Here is a 16159-nt window from a genome sequence, read left to right on the forward strand (position 1 = left end):
CCAAAAAGTTGGGATTAGTTAAAACTTCCTCAAGACCGAACGGTTGTTCCAAAATGGATGAAATTCTCAGATTTCATACTAGAAGAGTTGCTCTTTGAGAATATGTATTAGGTTCAGATCTACGATACTTTTCCTGGAATATAAATTACTCTAAAGATGACCTTCGAAAAACTGCCAAAAAGTTGGATTTAGTTAAAACTTCCTCAAGACCGAACGGTTGCGCCGAAATGGATGAAATTCTCAGATTTTATATAAGAAGAGTTGCTCTTTGAGAATATGTATTAGGTTCAGATCTACGATAATTTTCCTGGAAGATAAATCACTCTAAAAATGACCTTCGAAAAACTCCCAAAAAGTTGGGTTCAGTTAAAACTTCCTCAAGACCGAACGGTTGTGCCGAAATGGATGAAGTTCTCAGATTGTATACTAGAAGAGTTGCTTTTTTAGAATATGTATTACGTTCAGATCTACAATAATTTTCCTGGAAGATAAATCACTCTAAAAATGACCTTCGAAAAACTCCCAAAAAGTTGGGTTCAGTTAAAACTTCCTCAAGACCGAACGGTTGTGCCGAAATGGATGAAGTTCTCAGATTTTATACTAGAAGAGTTGCTTTTTTAGAATATGTATTACGTTCAGATCTACGATAATTTTCCTGGAAGATAAATCACTCTAAAAATGACCTTCGAAAAACTCCCAAAAAGTTGGGTTCAGTTAAAACTTCCTCAAGACCGAACGGTTGTTTCGAAATGAATGAAATTCTCAGATTTTATACTAGAAGAGTTGCTCTTTGAGAATATGTATTAGGTTCAGATCTATGATAATTTTCCTGGAAGATAAATCACTCTAAAGATGAGCTTCGAAAAGCTCCCAAAAAGTTGGGTTCAGTTAAAACTTCCTCACGACCGAACGGTTGTGCCGAAATGAATGAAATTCTCAGATTTTATACTAGAAGAGTTGCTCTTTGAGAATATGTATTAGGTTCAGATCTACGATAATTTTCCTGGAAGATAAATCACTCTAAAGATGACTTTCGAAAAGCTCCCAAAAAGTTGGGTTCAGTTAAAACTTCCTCACGACCGAACGGTTGTGCCGAAATGAATGAAATTCTCAGATTTTATACTAGAAGAGTTGCTCTTTGAGAATATGTATTAGGTTCAGATCTACGATAATTTTCCTGGAAGATAAATCACTCTAAAGATGACTTTCGAAAAGCTCCCAAAAAGTTGGGTTCAGTTAAAACTTCCTCAAGACCGAACGGTTGTGCCGAAATGAATGAAATTCTCAGATTTTATACTAGAAGAGTTGCTCTTTGAGAATATGTATTAGGTTCAGATCTACGATAATTTTCCTGGAAGATAAATCACTCTAAAGATGACTTTCGAAAAGCTCCCAAAAAGTTGGGTTCAGTTAAAACTTCCTCAAGACCGAACGGTTGTGCCAAAATAGATGACGTTCTTAGATTAAACTAGAAGAGTTGCTCTTTTTGAATATTTATTAGGTTCAGATCTAAGGTAATTTTCCTGGAAGAAAAATTACTCTAAAGATGACCTTCCCAAAAAGACAGTAAGAGCCAATAAATGTGGTATCTCCAGAATCACTCTATGCCACTTATCCGCCTGCTGAGTATTTCCGTTTCCCAATGGACCTGGATATTGGCCCCATCCCATAAGAATATCAACGCCTTTCCATAGATCAATGGACGGTATTTTACTGAACTCGTACCTTGCCCCGTCCACCTACATACAATATTCCTATGAGCCTAGATTGTCAGCTTATTTTCGGATGAAAGTATGGAGGATTAATTATCCCAAACTGGCGAAACCCCCGGTTAAATACTCCCAGAACGGACACATCGTTATCAGAGAATTATTCATGAGATCGCCGTTTTTTTTTTCACATCCGAACAACTCGCAACATCTACACCGGGAATCTTGATTTTACGGCGTACGATCAACGGCATCAAAAGGATCAATCAATTATGGCCGGCGTTACACAGGACGCGTCCAAAACGGAGATTGGACCGTAGATAAAATGCAACGAGAACATGCTCATTCCCTGTTTATTTTAATGTGTTTTCGTATTTGCCGAACACGACATTAATCATCGGGTCCAGTTCTCTTTCCCGGAGGAGTTCGACAAACATTCACTAATGAATTCTCTCGGTAATTTTTCAATTTTTTCACCTTTCGAGATTAATGGTTGGTCGGGACGTCCCTGTAAGTCGTCGACGAGAAATGATACCCTGAAAAATAATCAATTGGATTCTTCGAGAACTGCGACTATCATATATGTGTTCGGGCGAGATTGATGGATGGATATAGCTAGAAGAATTTTCTGAAAAATCACACTGAAGAAAAATCATTATCATCATTCCCAAAATAGGTATTTATGTACCAGGACACTCTATTGCCTGCAAATTGTTAGCCGAGGCGCAGCCGAGGCTAGCAAGCAGGCGAGACAATGTAAACAGTCTTTTGCCGAGGTGCATATTGCATTTTTTCGTCGACCTTACATACCTTTATGAAAGTAAATAATTATCCGTTTGATAGTATCATCTAGGTCTACGTATTTGCAAATTCCCTCATTTCTGGAGTAGTGTTACTGATATCCATATCGATATCACTATCCATTCATGATTATAATGAGCACTAACATATAAACGTACCTAATTCACTCGTAAAATCTAGCAGATTTAGTAAAAATTAAACTAGATAATTCGATATCAGCAAATGACCGTTATTGTCACTGTCATTGATATTTTCATCAAATTCTGTATTACCAAAATTGATTCAATCGATCCTCTATCTAGTATAACAGCCAGACGAAAAGCGTTTGCGGACGAAAAGTGTATACGGACGAAAAGTACTTGCCTTCAAAAATAGTCGACCATTTGAACGAAAATGAATACGTAAAATGTCGTTATTTGTTTAGGTCGATGAAAAAAAGATTTTTCAGGCCCATCAAACTACACCGATCAGAAATTGATTGGTACCTATTCGAGAGAAAATTCACTTTTTGAATCAAATTTTCAGTTTTGCTGAAAGGAGGGGAAGTGTTCGTTTATACAAACACACGCACAAAATATAGTTCTCATGGCTTGATCAAAAAAATAATGTTTATTTCCCCGTTATATACAGGGTGAGTCCTTGACTCGTACAAATATTTCAACAGTAGATTCTTGAGGTCAGAAGACACACTTTTTTATTTTTCCATTTTTTCCGAATCTACTCGGCTTAAAAGATACAGGCTGTTAAAAATCATAAAAAAAGTTATTTTTAGTTTTATCACACAAACGGTATTATCGAATGAAATGAATTTCGGAATATAATTTTTCATTTATTTGATCTTTTTCGAACACAAGATATCACCCACTTCTTTCAGTTTTCTCATCAGGACCATTACGTACCATAAAAATACCAAAAATACAAAGAACCCAACTCTTGAAACTAAGTTGGACGCCATCTAATGAATATTTGAACGTTTCGTAAAATTAAAGTATATATTATATAATTTTTCGTATAATGCGCCGTTTTCGAGTAATTTGATGTTCAAAAATTAAAAAGTGTCTGTGAAATTTGAAAATTTGTTACTTTGACAGAATGCAACTCTTTTTAAAAATCGACAGATATGTGGTATTAGAGATTAAGCACAGCTCATAAACATATCAATCACTTTTTTTCAGGGCTAAATCGAAAAAAAAATGAAAAAAGTGTTTCTTTTGAACTGATTTATACGAATCAAAGACTTACGGCTGGTTTCATAATTAAACCTAAAGTCGCTTTAATTTTAAAGCTTCCTTTAACCCTACTAAAAATGACACACACGTCCAGTTGCAGAAAAGTGCATTAAAATTTAATACTTCATTAAAATCTTAATCCTCCATTTTCCCCTTCAAAAATGACAGTTTTAAATTTTGATAGGGCATCAAATCTTGATGGACTTTATTCCTGCAACTAGATCTAAAGGAAGCTTTAAGCTTAAAGTGACTTTAAATTTGATTATGAAACTGGAAGTTACCCTGTAAAACTAAATTTGTTTTTCCAGGGGTGGCATAGCTCATTATGAAAATTTGTAATGTCTATATCTTTTTATCAGAGCAGAATCGGACAAAATGATTTAGAAAAAAAGTGTTTCTCTGGACCTCAAGAATCTACAGTCGAAATATTTGTTGGAGTCAATCACTCTTAGGCCCAGTTTCACAATATATGGTTAACCCAAAGTTATATAGTGACCAGGGGTTAAATCAAAAATTCTGTTTCACAAAGTGTGGTTTATCGTTTGACCTAAAGTAAACTTGTGGTTGACTTAACCCCGAAAATTTCATGAGTTAACTATGAGTTGCCTGGACATAGAAGTTTCGTGGCGTATGCTTTTCTGCATAGATAACATACTTTGAGTTCTGTCAGAGGCAAGTCAGCATTTCTTCGAAATTACTGGTTAGGAAACTTTTCACATGTATTGGGTGTTTATTAGTTATTATTTACGATTATCGTGGACAATTATGATGTGAATACGCATAGTAGTGATGAGGAAATAGTGAGGCCCAGAATATTTGGAGCTAGGAGGAATTATTTCGAGTAATATGTCGACCTGGATTCCTTCTGTAGAGTCAGAAACACAGTGGAAAGGAAGGCAGTTGGAATCGAAGAATCTCAGCTCCTTCAATGAGAATATTAAAAGTATAGATGCAGTGATGATGATTAAGTCCACAGTTTTTTTACATAACATAACTTGTAATGAAAATGAAGGACAACCTCCTTCATGAGGAGAAGAAGAAGCCATGAATTCATATCAAAATGTTGCTGTGCCCCGTATAGGGGATCAAGAATTATTGTCAAATACTAGAACTAGAAGAACTAGACTGAATCTTATGGATAGTTATTATGCAAATATGTTGAATTAGAGTGGTGAAATTTGAATTTTTCAAATAGATCTCATCTAGCATCTCAATTCAAACTTAAATAAATAATCAATAAAAATAGGCTTTTGAAGAATTGTTGAGGAAAACACCTAAATAGATATAAACTATTTAAGGAACTTTAAGTTATGAATGCAAAACTCAATTTTGTTTGAATTTTTCAATAAAGTAATAATTTCTTTTGGTCCAGCACAGTTGCACCGTTTTTTCTTATTTCGCACAAGAAAAAACGAACGCTTCAGCTTCACTCAAATCAAAATCCAAACGAGAAATAACCTTTAGGCAATTATGAAACTCATATTGGCACAAAACATCAAACATACGTTTTATTCGTTTTCTGTCATACTCATAACAATTTCTATATTCTTAAGTTCTTGTTTCACAGAAATACGAAATGTCAGTAATAAATAACCCAAAAGTAGATCTATCGTACACGAAAAACATTACCAACCCTCAGAAAAAATTTTTAACCGATGGTCAAAAAACCATCACTCATTTTTTTTGTTGTGAAACAAGCATCTTTTTAAACCTTGGGTTACCTCAAAGGTAGTGGTTAATAAACCACCACAGGTTACCAATGATTTTGAAACTGGGCCTTAGTGATATTTAAATGTCAGAAATTACTGACAGCAGCGAGTATTGCGATTTTGAAATAAATACTGATGTGATTGAAAATAAAGTGAGATATTCAAGAAAAAATTGTTTTTTCATCGATATCCATTGATCATTCTGAACTCAACGACTGATTCATAAAGAGATGAAGAAAAAAATCGATGAAACTAGGAAAAGCTCAAGTAGACATGAGCCTCGTTGGTCGACTGGGCGTTATTCGCCTCCAAGTCCACAATTCCGTTTTGAACAACGACCGAACCTAAAATAACAATTTAAACTTTGCGGAATTCCCGTCCAATCTAATTGAACGACTAACTGCGAGTTGCACACACACACACACACACAAGAAATTACAGACGTACAGACCGAAAAGCAATTAACGGAATACGTCGAAAATGTGCGGTCGGGAAATTAGTAAATGAAAACGGTCAGAGTCGGCCTCCGTCATTTGCCGATCAAATATGGCGCTACGTCGGTCGTCCTATTTGAATGGGCTCACTTATTAGGACTCGTCGCCGGGGACACGTGTAAACACGGCCTTATTGTGTTTTTGGTGCGCTTAGGTAAATACGGCTGCGTTCCGTACGTTTTCGTTCCTGTACATAAATTAACTCAAGATAACGTTCCTGCGACGGCAGGTTTAATTTTTGTTTGTTCCCGGGGTCTGGAGGGATATTTGCCGTTGCTGATGTTATGCACTTCGTTATTATGCGTGCGCCTCCGCAAGGGTTGAGGAGCTCGCTCGGGGAAGTTAGTTTGTATTGAAATATTTTGAATATGCTCAAGGTATATATATTATAAAAGATAATTACAATCTTGTTCCTTCTCGGAATTAACTCGGTTGATTCAGAATTTCGCTTGTTCCGGGAAGGTTGTTAATTTTACACGAGCAGGAATTTTCAAGCAGAACATTAACATTCATACGGGGTATTCTGAAAGGTGCTCCTTTTTTATAAGGAGCAGTAATAACTCTATTCGCTTCTTGGTTAAGGAAATGTTCAGAACCATGGCAACTATAATATTGTGGAAGAAATTCGTAGGAGGCTATGGTTTTCACCATTGTCAGGTTTTCCAGCAAAGAGCTCGGAAACTATAACGATTCGGAAGACTGTTTGGTGCTGTTCATGCAAAATAAGAAGAACTTCTTGCATCGGTTTCAGATGATGGATGCAACATTGATCTAATCCTATACGCCAGAGTCAAAAAGATCGTAACTGAGTGAACAGCAGCCGGTGAAAGTCATCCAATTACACCAAAAACTCAATAACCTTCTGGCAAGATTGATTGACAGCAAAAATTAAGAAAACAACCCCAAATGAAATAAAGAACTACTGTTTCACCAGGAAAAGGCCCTATGTAACAAGTTAGGGAAAACATTGGTTAAATTTGAGGAATAATCCTTTTAAATGCTCCCTATGACTACTGGATTTTTGTACACCATGAGAAAGATGCTCCAGAGAAGGAAATTTGGCACAAATGAAGAACTGATCGCAGAAGGTGAGGTCTATTTTTAGGGCAATCAAATCACTTCACAAAAGATCTATAGAAAAGTTACAAGATCGTTGATCTGCGATGAAATGAGATTAAAAGTCCGCTCTATATTATAGTGTTCAAGAATGCAGACCCTGTATGTTGATGAATAAAGAAGAATTTCTAAAATATGTGTCAACCATTTTCTTCTAGCTCTTATAGTTCTCGAAATCCCCTCAGTAGACAACGAATTTTGACCACCCTGTACGTTACTCAAGATTTCTAGTGTAATTTGACGGCATCCATCAAGGATCATCCATCTTTGTAACCTCGAGATAAATTCCACATTGCCTCATAAATCATAAATTGACGAGTATGAGCAATTTTCCAAATTTTTTTTGAAGTCGGATAATCGAGGTGTTAAGTTTTCGTTGGACCACCCTGTAAATCATTTCCGTTCTCAGTTCCGAAGGTTCATCATTCAAAATCATGTTTCGACGACGAACAATCGGCATCCTTAATCCGCAATCTCATTACAGGCAATTCTCCAAAATTCATCCCTTAAATCATCCCCGAACCTAACAACGGATTAAATTCAACTTCGGCGATTTCGCCGACAAGAAGAATCACAAAGAATCGCCCTGCGAGGCAAGAACCCGTAAGGCAGCGTCTGTTGCCTTTCTTAAATACGCTCGAAAATTTCCAAAAGGAGATTAACTACGTTATATCCTTGTCATAGCTCATTTCACGTAACAATGCACCCTTGCCTTTGTACCGTAGTCTGAACGTCATATTAGAAATCGACTAATGCGGCAATTTCGGAGGGAAAATTACTTTCGCAGAAAAATTTATTGTTCTCTCATTCGCGATGAATTAGATTTGTGCCACTGACTCGCGAAAACGTCGGGGCGTCTTCTGTTCATCCCTTATTTCAATTCCGGTACAAGATGCGACCTTTGAGCTTCCGAAGAATATAATGAGACTGTTTGTATTGTTGATGAAGACGTAACCTGTTATCTTTGCTACGTGATTTACCCGAAAATCGGTCATTTGGTAGTTATGTCTTATCATTATTTTACACTTTTCGTATATCTAGGTTACTTCCAGTCAAATTTTGATTCAGGATTTACTGATTTTTCTTTATATTTGAAGAGGAAAATGAATTCATTTGTGATATTACAAAAATGCCAATGAGCACGTCCTCTAGAAATAAATCTCTAAATTTCGTATACCTCTGTGCAACAGTTCTTTTTGGGAATTTTTCGGAAGTCATCTTTCGAGTCGCGTATCTTCCAGAAAAATTATCGTAGATCTAAATGTAATAAATATTCTGAGAAGCAACTCTTCTTGTAACATAATCTGAGAACTTCATTCATTTCGGCACAACCGTTCGGTCTTGAGGAAGTTTCAACTGAACCCAACTTTTTGGGAGGTTTTCGAAGGTCATCTTTAGAGGAACTTATCTTCCAGGAAATTCATCGTAGATTTAAAAGTAATACATATTCTGAAAGAGCAACTCTTCTAGTATAAAATCTGAGAACTTCATTCATTTCGGCATGACCGTTCGGTCTTGAGGAAGTTTCAACTGAACACAACTTTTTGGGAGTTTCTCGAAGGTCATCTTTAGAGGAATTTATCTTCCTGGAAAATTATCGTGGATCTAAACGTAATACATATTCTAAAAGAGCAACTCTTCTAGTATGAAATCTGAGAATTTCATTCATTTCGGCACAACCGTTCGGTCTTGAGAAAGTTTCAACTGAACCCAACTTTTTGGGAGTTTCTACGAGGTCATCTTCAGAGGAATTTATCTTCCAGGAAAATTATCGTAGATCTAAATGTGATACATATTCTGAAAGAGCACCTCTTCTAGTAACAAAATCTGAGAAATCCATTCATTTCGGCAAAACCGTTCGGTCTTGAGGAAGTTTCAACTGAACCCAACTTTTTGGGAGTTTCTCGAAGGTCATCTTTAGAGGAATTTATCTACCGGGAAAATTATCGTAGATCTCAATGTGATACATATTCTAAAAGAGCAACTCTTCTAGTATGAAATCTGAGAACTTCATTCATTTCGGCACAACCGTTCAGTGTTGAGAAAGTTTCAACTTTCGACATGAGTATCTCCAAGAAAAATCATTGTAGAGCATAATGTGATACACATTCTAAAAGATAAACTCCTCTGGTAACAAATCTGGACATTCTATCTACCACAGTGAAACTTTTTGGTCTTGACGAATTTTTGAATCGTCTTTTTGGGGATTTTTCAAAGGTCAACCATCGACACGCGTATCTCCCAGAAAAATCATAGTAGATCTAAATGTGCTCCTATAAAAGTTGGTCAACTCTTATCTTAGATCGTTGCTAATCTGATTCATTTTGCATTATTGTTCCTAGCCCGTTGGCGTTAACTTCCTGGCCTCAAAATCCATTAATACCGAGTAAATATAAAATTAACTCCAATTCGAAAGGATTCAAGTTGATCTCCATCATTCCAGGCCCCGGGGGTTCCCCCAAAAAATAAATAAGTGCACGTTATATCTTATCTTCCTATCTCAATAGAAAAACAACGGTCAAAGCCTCCTTTAATGATAATTAAACTAGGTTCATTAGCAAGTGACACTCATCGCATCATTCAAGGCAAATAGACCTATTTCAATATGACCTTCGTGGTTCTGATGGGTGATTCCAATACACAAAATGCATATAATCAAATTGGTTTCGCGTCTTGTGCGACCAACGTCGATCGGACGTCTTAACAGTCAGTGTGATATGCGAAAAACGCGCCATAATGTTCAAATGTGCCTTTGTTCTGCTGATTTCGTCGCTTTGGCTTGAAAAGGTGAATTTCTATAATTGTTTGTGAGAGTGTGACCTTTCAGTGGATTTTCAGGGAGTGATTGCTTACGATGTGGCACTAGTTGAGTATTTTTATGACACGGAAATTTTCCTCAACCTTTCACCGTTGGACGCCGCAAACAGAAACGCTAAAAAATACAACGAGATTGTGGGAGCAATCAAGCACGATCATGAGGTGAGCTCGAACGAAATATTCCCACTGTTTTTCCTAAATACACAGCAGGTAGATACAAAAATGTCAAAATAGGAAGAGAAATTAAATCAATGTTCAAAATCTCCCGGAAAGAACAGAAAAGTTTATAATATTCACTCACATTGACGATCAAAAACTGCTATCATACTCTACTTCCATCGATGGTTAAAGTTGGAAGTGAAATCGGGAAGATACCAGGTCAAACTGGTCTCTAAGACTCCTTTTCTTCGTGACACCAAAATTCTATCTGCAAAAAATTTGGATTTTTGAGTCATTAACTAACTATACTCCGAGCTAAATACAATAGGATTCAAAAGCATAAATCAAAGTTGTTACAATTAAGTATTTACAAGCATTATACAAGCTGACCTGGAAAACATTTTAATGTGAGATAGAGAACACCTAGAGGACCACGAAAAAACCCCATATGTATATCTTGGAGTGCTAGATTCTGATTTATTTTTTTCAAATTTGATGAAAATCTCAGTCACTCTATCTCCTGAACGGAATCACCGATTTATCTCTCTCTAATTTTTCAGAAACTTGACCTAGTAGTATTTCCTGAGGCTACATTGGTAGCCGAACCTTTGGATACTCCATCAGGAAGATTAGCCATGACTTTTGTACCAAAAGCTGAAAGCAATATAATTCCTTGCGATGCTTCCAACAAGAAGTACTCAGACTTCTTCAAGTTACTGTCGTGTACCGCACGAAAATATCGTACCTATTTGGTCGTAAACTTGAAGGAAAAAGACGACGAAGGTGGTGTATTGAAGTTTTATAACACTGATGTTGTTTTCGACAGGGATGGTAAAGTAATTGCAAGGTATAGAAACCAAAAATGCTTCTACCAAATCAACCTGCCTCAAAATATCCCCGATTTTGTTTTCAGATACCGCAAAAACAACCTATACCTAGAGCCAGACACCAACAGGCCAAAGGTACCTGAACTTGTTACTTTCGAAACCGATTTTGGAAAAACGTTTGGCATTTTCACTTGCTTCGATATCATCTTCGAATCACCCCCCATTAAATTGGTGCGAAAGGGGGTGAAAAATTTCATATTTCCAACGCTGTGGATCCCGGAATTACCATTTCTAACCAGTGAGTAGAAAAATTCTCCATATTTCAAAAAATAACGAGTCAAACTTTCAGCTAATCAGGTTCAGCAAATGTGGGCACAAGGAAATGACGTCAACTTGTTGGCATCAGGAGCTGCTCTGCCGAGGTTTGGATCAGGAGGTCTAGGAATTTATCTTGGTACGGATATAAACGTCTACCTAAACGATAAAAAATTATTTTGATGAAATCGATGATTCGATGAATTTTCTTCTTGAAACGTTGAGAATTCGATTTTCAGATAAATTCTTCTTTTCAATCATTTTTGACATCTTCCCAACGTTTCGTCAAGGACCCTCCAGCCGTCTTCAGGGATGCTCTTGAAGAAATTTCTCTGAATTGAATAAATTTACCGTCATTTTACTGGAGATGTATTTCAGGTAATAATCTGACATTAGCCAAAGCAGTCACTCCAAGGACAGACAATTTTTACCTTTATGAAAAGATTCCTGATAAAACCAATAATTTAAACCCAGCATGCTCTACCAAGATAAATGACAAAACTGCCAAGGAAATGGATAAATACACTCTATACATTGAAGATTTAACTAGTGAGTATGCTCGATAAAACAAAGAACTCGTTAATATATTGGTTTTGATCCTGCAGACTACTCCTATGAAAAATTAGATCTTGAAGGACCGAAAACGATCAATAAAAAGTTGTGTCAGAAAGATTTTTGCTGCGATTTCAAAATCGAAGTGGATAAGGTCAGTGCCAATACGAAGATGAATAAAAAAACTTACGAATATTTCATGGTAATCAGAAATGGACTGAGGACATACGGTAATAATGTTTATAGGAATGCCTTAGAGACCTGTGGAATAGTAGCTTGTCCAGGACCTACCATAAAAGACTGTGGAAAAAGGTTGAGTAGACGTATTTCAATTCCGTCAAGCTTTCAATTTGGTGGTAGGAACTAAAAATCTTAGTTCTGATTGTACTTTTTTTATTTTCCAGATTTCCGGACTACGATGAGATTTCTTGGCCTATTTCATTCCAGAAGATCAGCATCTCAGGCGTTTTCAGTAATTCAGAAAAGAATATGCAATTTCCCAATTCCCTACTTGCTGATTTCTCCCCAATCTCACCCGCATGTACAGCATGGGTGAGCGAAACAGATAAACTCAGATCCACAGTCAAAAAGACTTTTTCCACGAAGAACCCCGTTTCTAAACTTCTAACTTTCGCTATATTCGGAAGGAACTACGCCATGGATGCCAACTAAAAACAGAAAATTTTCCAGTATGGATAAATATTTTTTCTAAGCGTTAATCCCGATGTTGATCCATATAGAGATAAAATAATAATGTTGAAGTTCATTCTACTGATGAAATGAACAACAAAGACATAGCCAATATTCCAGGTTCAAATAAAGGTTCAAAAATTGATTTTCATCTGGCCACCCAGTATATTTCAACCTGTCCCCTCGTTATGGCATCAATATGCACATCACTTGAGCATTTGTCATACTCCTTACGTAGTAGCTTTTTATTTATCAACTCTTATCCAACAATCAATTGAACAAACCTTATCAAATTCCACATCACGAACGGTGATTCAATAGAAGAGGAAAGAAGTCAAATGGTATTCTTGAAAAACGAAAGAAAAACATCCATCCGTGACTAAACATATATGTGAGGTTTAAAGGAACTTATCGCTCATTTCAATATAAATAAGTCTTCTTCATTCGTCTGTACTTCAGGGATGCGTCCGGAATAGTTGATATATGATGTATTTTATCTCCTACGGCGTCTTCAATGCAGATCAGCTATGAAACGAGAATAAATCTAAACCGGGAAACTAGATACTGTGAAATAGAGATTGGGGCCTTAAATGATCATCATCAATCATTGTGTCGCAGCACCCTTATCTAGAACTGCAGTTTTTCAACACATACTTCGGAATTTTTCACTTCTACGAGTATATACGTGTGAAGGTAGGAGAACTAATTTTGCTCCTACTCTATAGATGCTTTCATCCTCGAGAACTATATTTGGAACATCTGAGCTTTGTTTCCTGGATTTGATTGATTACCTATATCATTATTAATTTTTAGAAACCAGAAGATGTTCCTCTTCAAGGTAATCAACATAAATGTTATATGTATAATTTTTTTTTATTTCGTCTATTATTAACCTATAAATGTATATAGAATAAAGATTTATTGATCATGACAGCGTATATAACTAACAAACTGATTACTTCCATACGATATCTAATACTTACAAAAATAATAATATACTCAACATTCAGTGGGAAAAAATAAAATGAGGAATAAAAACCATGGTAATGGTTAATGGTTTATTTGAGGGGAAGTAATACCATTGGGTATTGCGTTGAATACTCAAAGGTACACCACTATGAAGAACATATAAGTGGTGTACGTTGTGTTGCAGCATTTGGGCACCTGCCGGTAAACTCCACAAGTAAGTAAGAAAAATAGGAATTTACTACAGGAAACTATCTGAAGGGTTACATAAATAAATTTCTTTTCCAATCCGACTCTCTCGATAATTATGTTACCCACAACTCATTTCCATATATCTCGAATTAATTCTAATAATAGTCCCTTTTTGAGCTTTGATTTTCTTTTTTTCATGACTCACATTACAGATTACTGTAATCTTGGAACTCCAGTTAGTGACATGATATCGAATTCACTGACTCAAATATGTTATATAAGCTGAGCATATGAAAATTTTCCCCATGATTCAGCTCTAGTTTCATTTTCATGAATAAGTTAGGTAATTCACGTACAGTTCACATTAAAATATATTCCGAATCATCACCTATAATTGAGTTTTTTTTTCGGCCACCTTGCGGAAAGATATCAAACCAAAGGTAGAATCGGCGCTGTAATATTATTGGGGTATAGTTTTCAAATTCAATATGTTTAAAACAGTAGATTCCAATATTGAAAGTATCCAAAAACCGCAAAATTTGCAATTGCATCCTCAGAAGTTTTTAGAACCAAAAACGTAATGCAAAACAAGATGGCTCCTCCACCAAATTTCAGATGAAGGACGAAACTAAAAGTTTCTCGAAATATTAAAACAACTTACCTCTCGATAAACTTGGTGAAACTCTACATATTTCTAGTTATTCTCAATATTTTACTGCCTAATTACACTTCACTAAGGTTTTTATCAAACCTTTACTTGTCTTATCACTGCTATAAATTCATTGCTCTGTGCGAATTATTTCCACAGCAAGAATTGATCGGAAATCGAGCAGTGGAAATACAACAAAATATCATATTATTCAATGGTTTCTTCAAAAAAAGAGTTATTGCTTATTTCATATTGAGTGATATGGAAAAGTTGTAAAAATAATTATTAACAGTTTTGAATTATAATAGAATATATACGGGCAACCCAAAATACCTGGGAGCGTATATTTTGTAGGAAAACTTTTCGTATAATTGGAAGATTTTTTATTGGATATTTAAACTTTTTATGAAAAGAAGCAATTGTTTAATTACGTTGTTATACCTAGTCCTACCAAATTTTTAGATATTTATATTTATGATTGATGATTGAAGAAGAAGAAAATAGGCATGAAATATTTGACGTTTAACCTCAACAATTTTACTCTTATTTAAATTTACTCCAGAGACTGTTTATCTTCGCTTCGAAGAAAAATAATTGTTTAATTTTGTTACTGTATGAACATTTTTATCGAGTACATTGAATTGATTCCATTTCCTTATCTCGTCCAGAATTATGGAAATTCAAGATACCTATTATGATAAAAGCGAATATGTGGAAACAGTAAGTAGGAATACTGTTTCTATAGATTATCACAGGCTTGATTTCTGTGTAACCTTGTTTCAAATTTGTTATTGTTGTACTTCTTTTTACAATCTTTTTAGGCTTCAGGTAATAAAGTATGTCGAAGAACCATTTTATGTGGATCGCAGAACATAGTTTTACAAGGCAAAGTTATTATTCAATCGGAAGCTATCATAAGAGGAGACCTTGCTAATGTTAAAACTGGAAGATATTGTATCATAAGTAGAGAGGCTGTTATAAGACCACCATATAAGAAATTCAGTAAAGGGTAGGCATATCTATTGGATCATAATGAGTGTTATAACAAAGACTTATAATTATTTTTTCAGTGTGGCATTCTTTCCTTTAAGCATGGGGGATCATGTTTTCATAGGAGAAAAGTCTGTCGTTTGTGCAGCTGTGATTGGAAATTTTGTTTACATAGGGAAGAACTGTGTCATTGTAAGTTGAGAATAATTTTTTTTGTGCTCCTCACCAAGACTAGATTTTCAGGGAAGAAGGTGTGAACTCAAAGATGGGTGTGTTATAGAAGATAATACAGTTTTGGCCCCAGAGACAGTAGTACCGCCATTCACAAGGTATGGTGGGTCCCCAGGTGTTCAAGTTGGTACTCTACCAGAAGTCCAGCCAGATATTATGGTGGACTATACTAGGAGTTATTATCAACACTTTCTCACTAGTCGAATTCCGGTTTGAAATAACATAGGTATTGTTAATTCGCTACTATTGAATGAACCCTTTGACTCTGGAGAATCAAGGAGAATTGGGGAAACCTGTTTACATTGAAAATATCTAGAGTATTCCTTATTTAATACTGAAATTATTTTTATTTTTACTTATATTTAATACCTATTATGTGGGAGAAAAATCATTAAATTTTTATTATGATTTTATTCGTTTGAATGTTTAGTGAAAATGCCAGTTTGGAAAGGATGAAATTATAAAAGTTGAAAAGTATTTTTTCTAAAACAAAGTCCTCCTCAAACTGTGTAAATTTTCATCAAAATGAGATCAACTACCATAATCTTTGTAACTACCTTCGAAGTAGATCAGAAGATTGGTAGTTCTAATACACACTCTGACCCCAGAGGATTTACTCTAGTTACGAAAATTGACACCAGGTGGCTCATCGTAGACTGAACTGAATTTTAAAAGAAATCTACCTCGTTGATCTTCAGAAATGAAGAAATCTA

At 35.5% G+C, this 16159-nt stretch overlaps 2 protein-coding genes across 2 annotated transcripts; both read left to right on the plus strand.

Moving 5' to 3' along the window:
* The first annotated feature begins 9614 nt into the window (after positions 1–9614).
* Positions 9615–12563, plus strand: LOC123309436 (vanin-like protein 1). The gene is made up of 8 exons (XM_044892562.1): positions 9615–9845; positions 9897–10037; positions 10595–10881; positions 10948–11159; positions 11211–11315; positions 11555–11725; positions 11782–12040; positions 12133–12563. The coding sequence occupies exons 1-8, from the start codon at positions 9795–9797 to the stop codon at positions 12398–12400; spliced, it is 1494 nt and encodes a 497-aa protein (XP_044748497.1). The 5' UTR covers positions 9615–9794; the 3' UTR covers positions 12401–12563.
* A 2211-nt stretch (positions 12564–14774) lies between these two features.
* LOC123309438 (dynactin subunit 5) lies at positions 14775–15854 on the plus strand. The gene is made up of 4 exons (XM_044892564.1): positions 14775–14945; positions 15047–15234; positions 15296–15407; positions 15459–15854. Exons 1-4 carry the CDS (start codon positions 14898–14900, stop codon positions 15660–15662), a joined length of 552 nt encoding a protein of 183 aa, XP_044748499.1. The 5' UTR covers positions 14775–14897; the 3' UTR covers positions 15663–15854.
* Positions 15855–16159: the final 305 nt, after the last annotated feature.

The sequence above is a fragment of the Coccinella septempunctata genome, chromosome 3 (genome assembly GCF_907165205.1).
Source record: "Coccinella septempunctata chromosome 3, icCocSept1.1, whole genome shotgun sequence".
In the NCBI taxonomy this organism is placed as follows: domain Eukaryota; kingdom Metazoa; phylum Arthropoda; class Insecta; order Coleoptera; family Coccinellidae; genus Coccinella; species Coccinella septempunctata.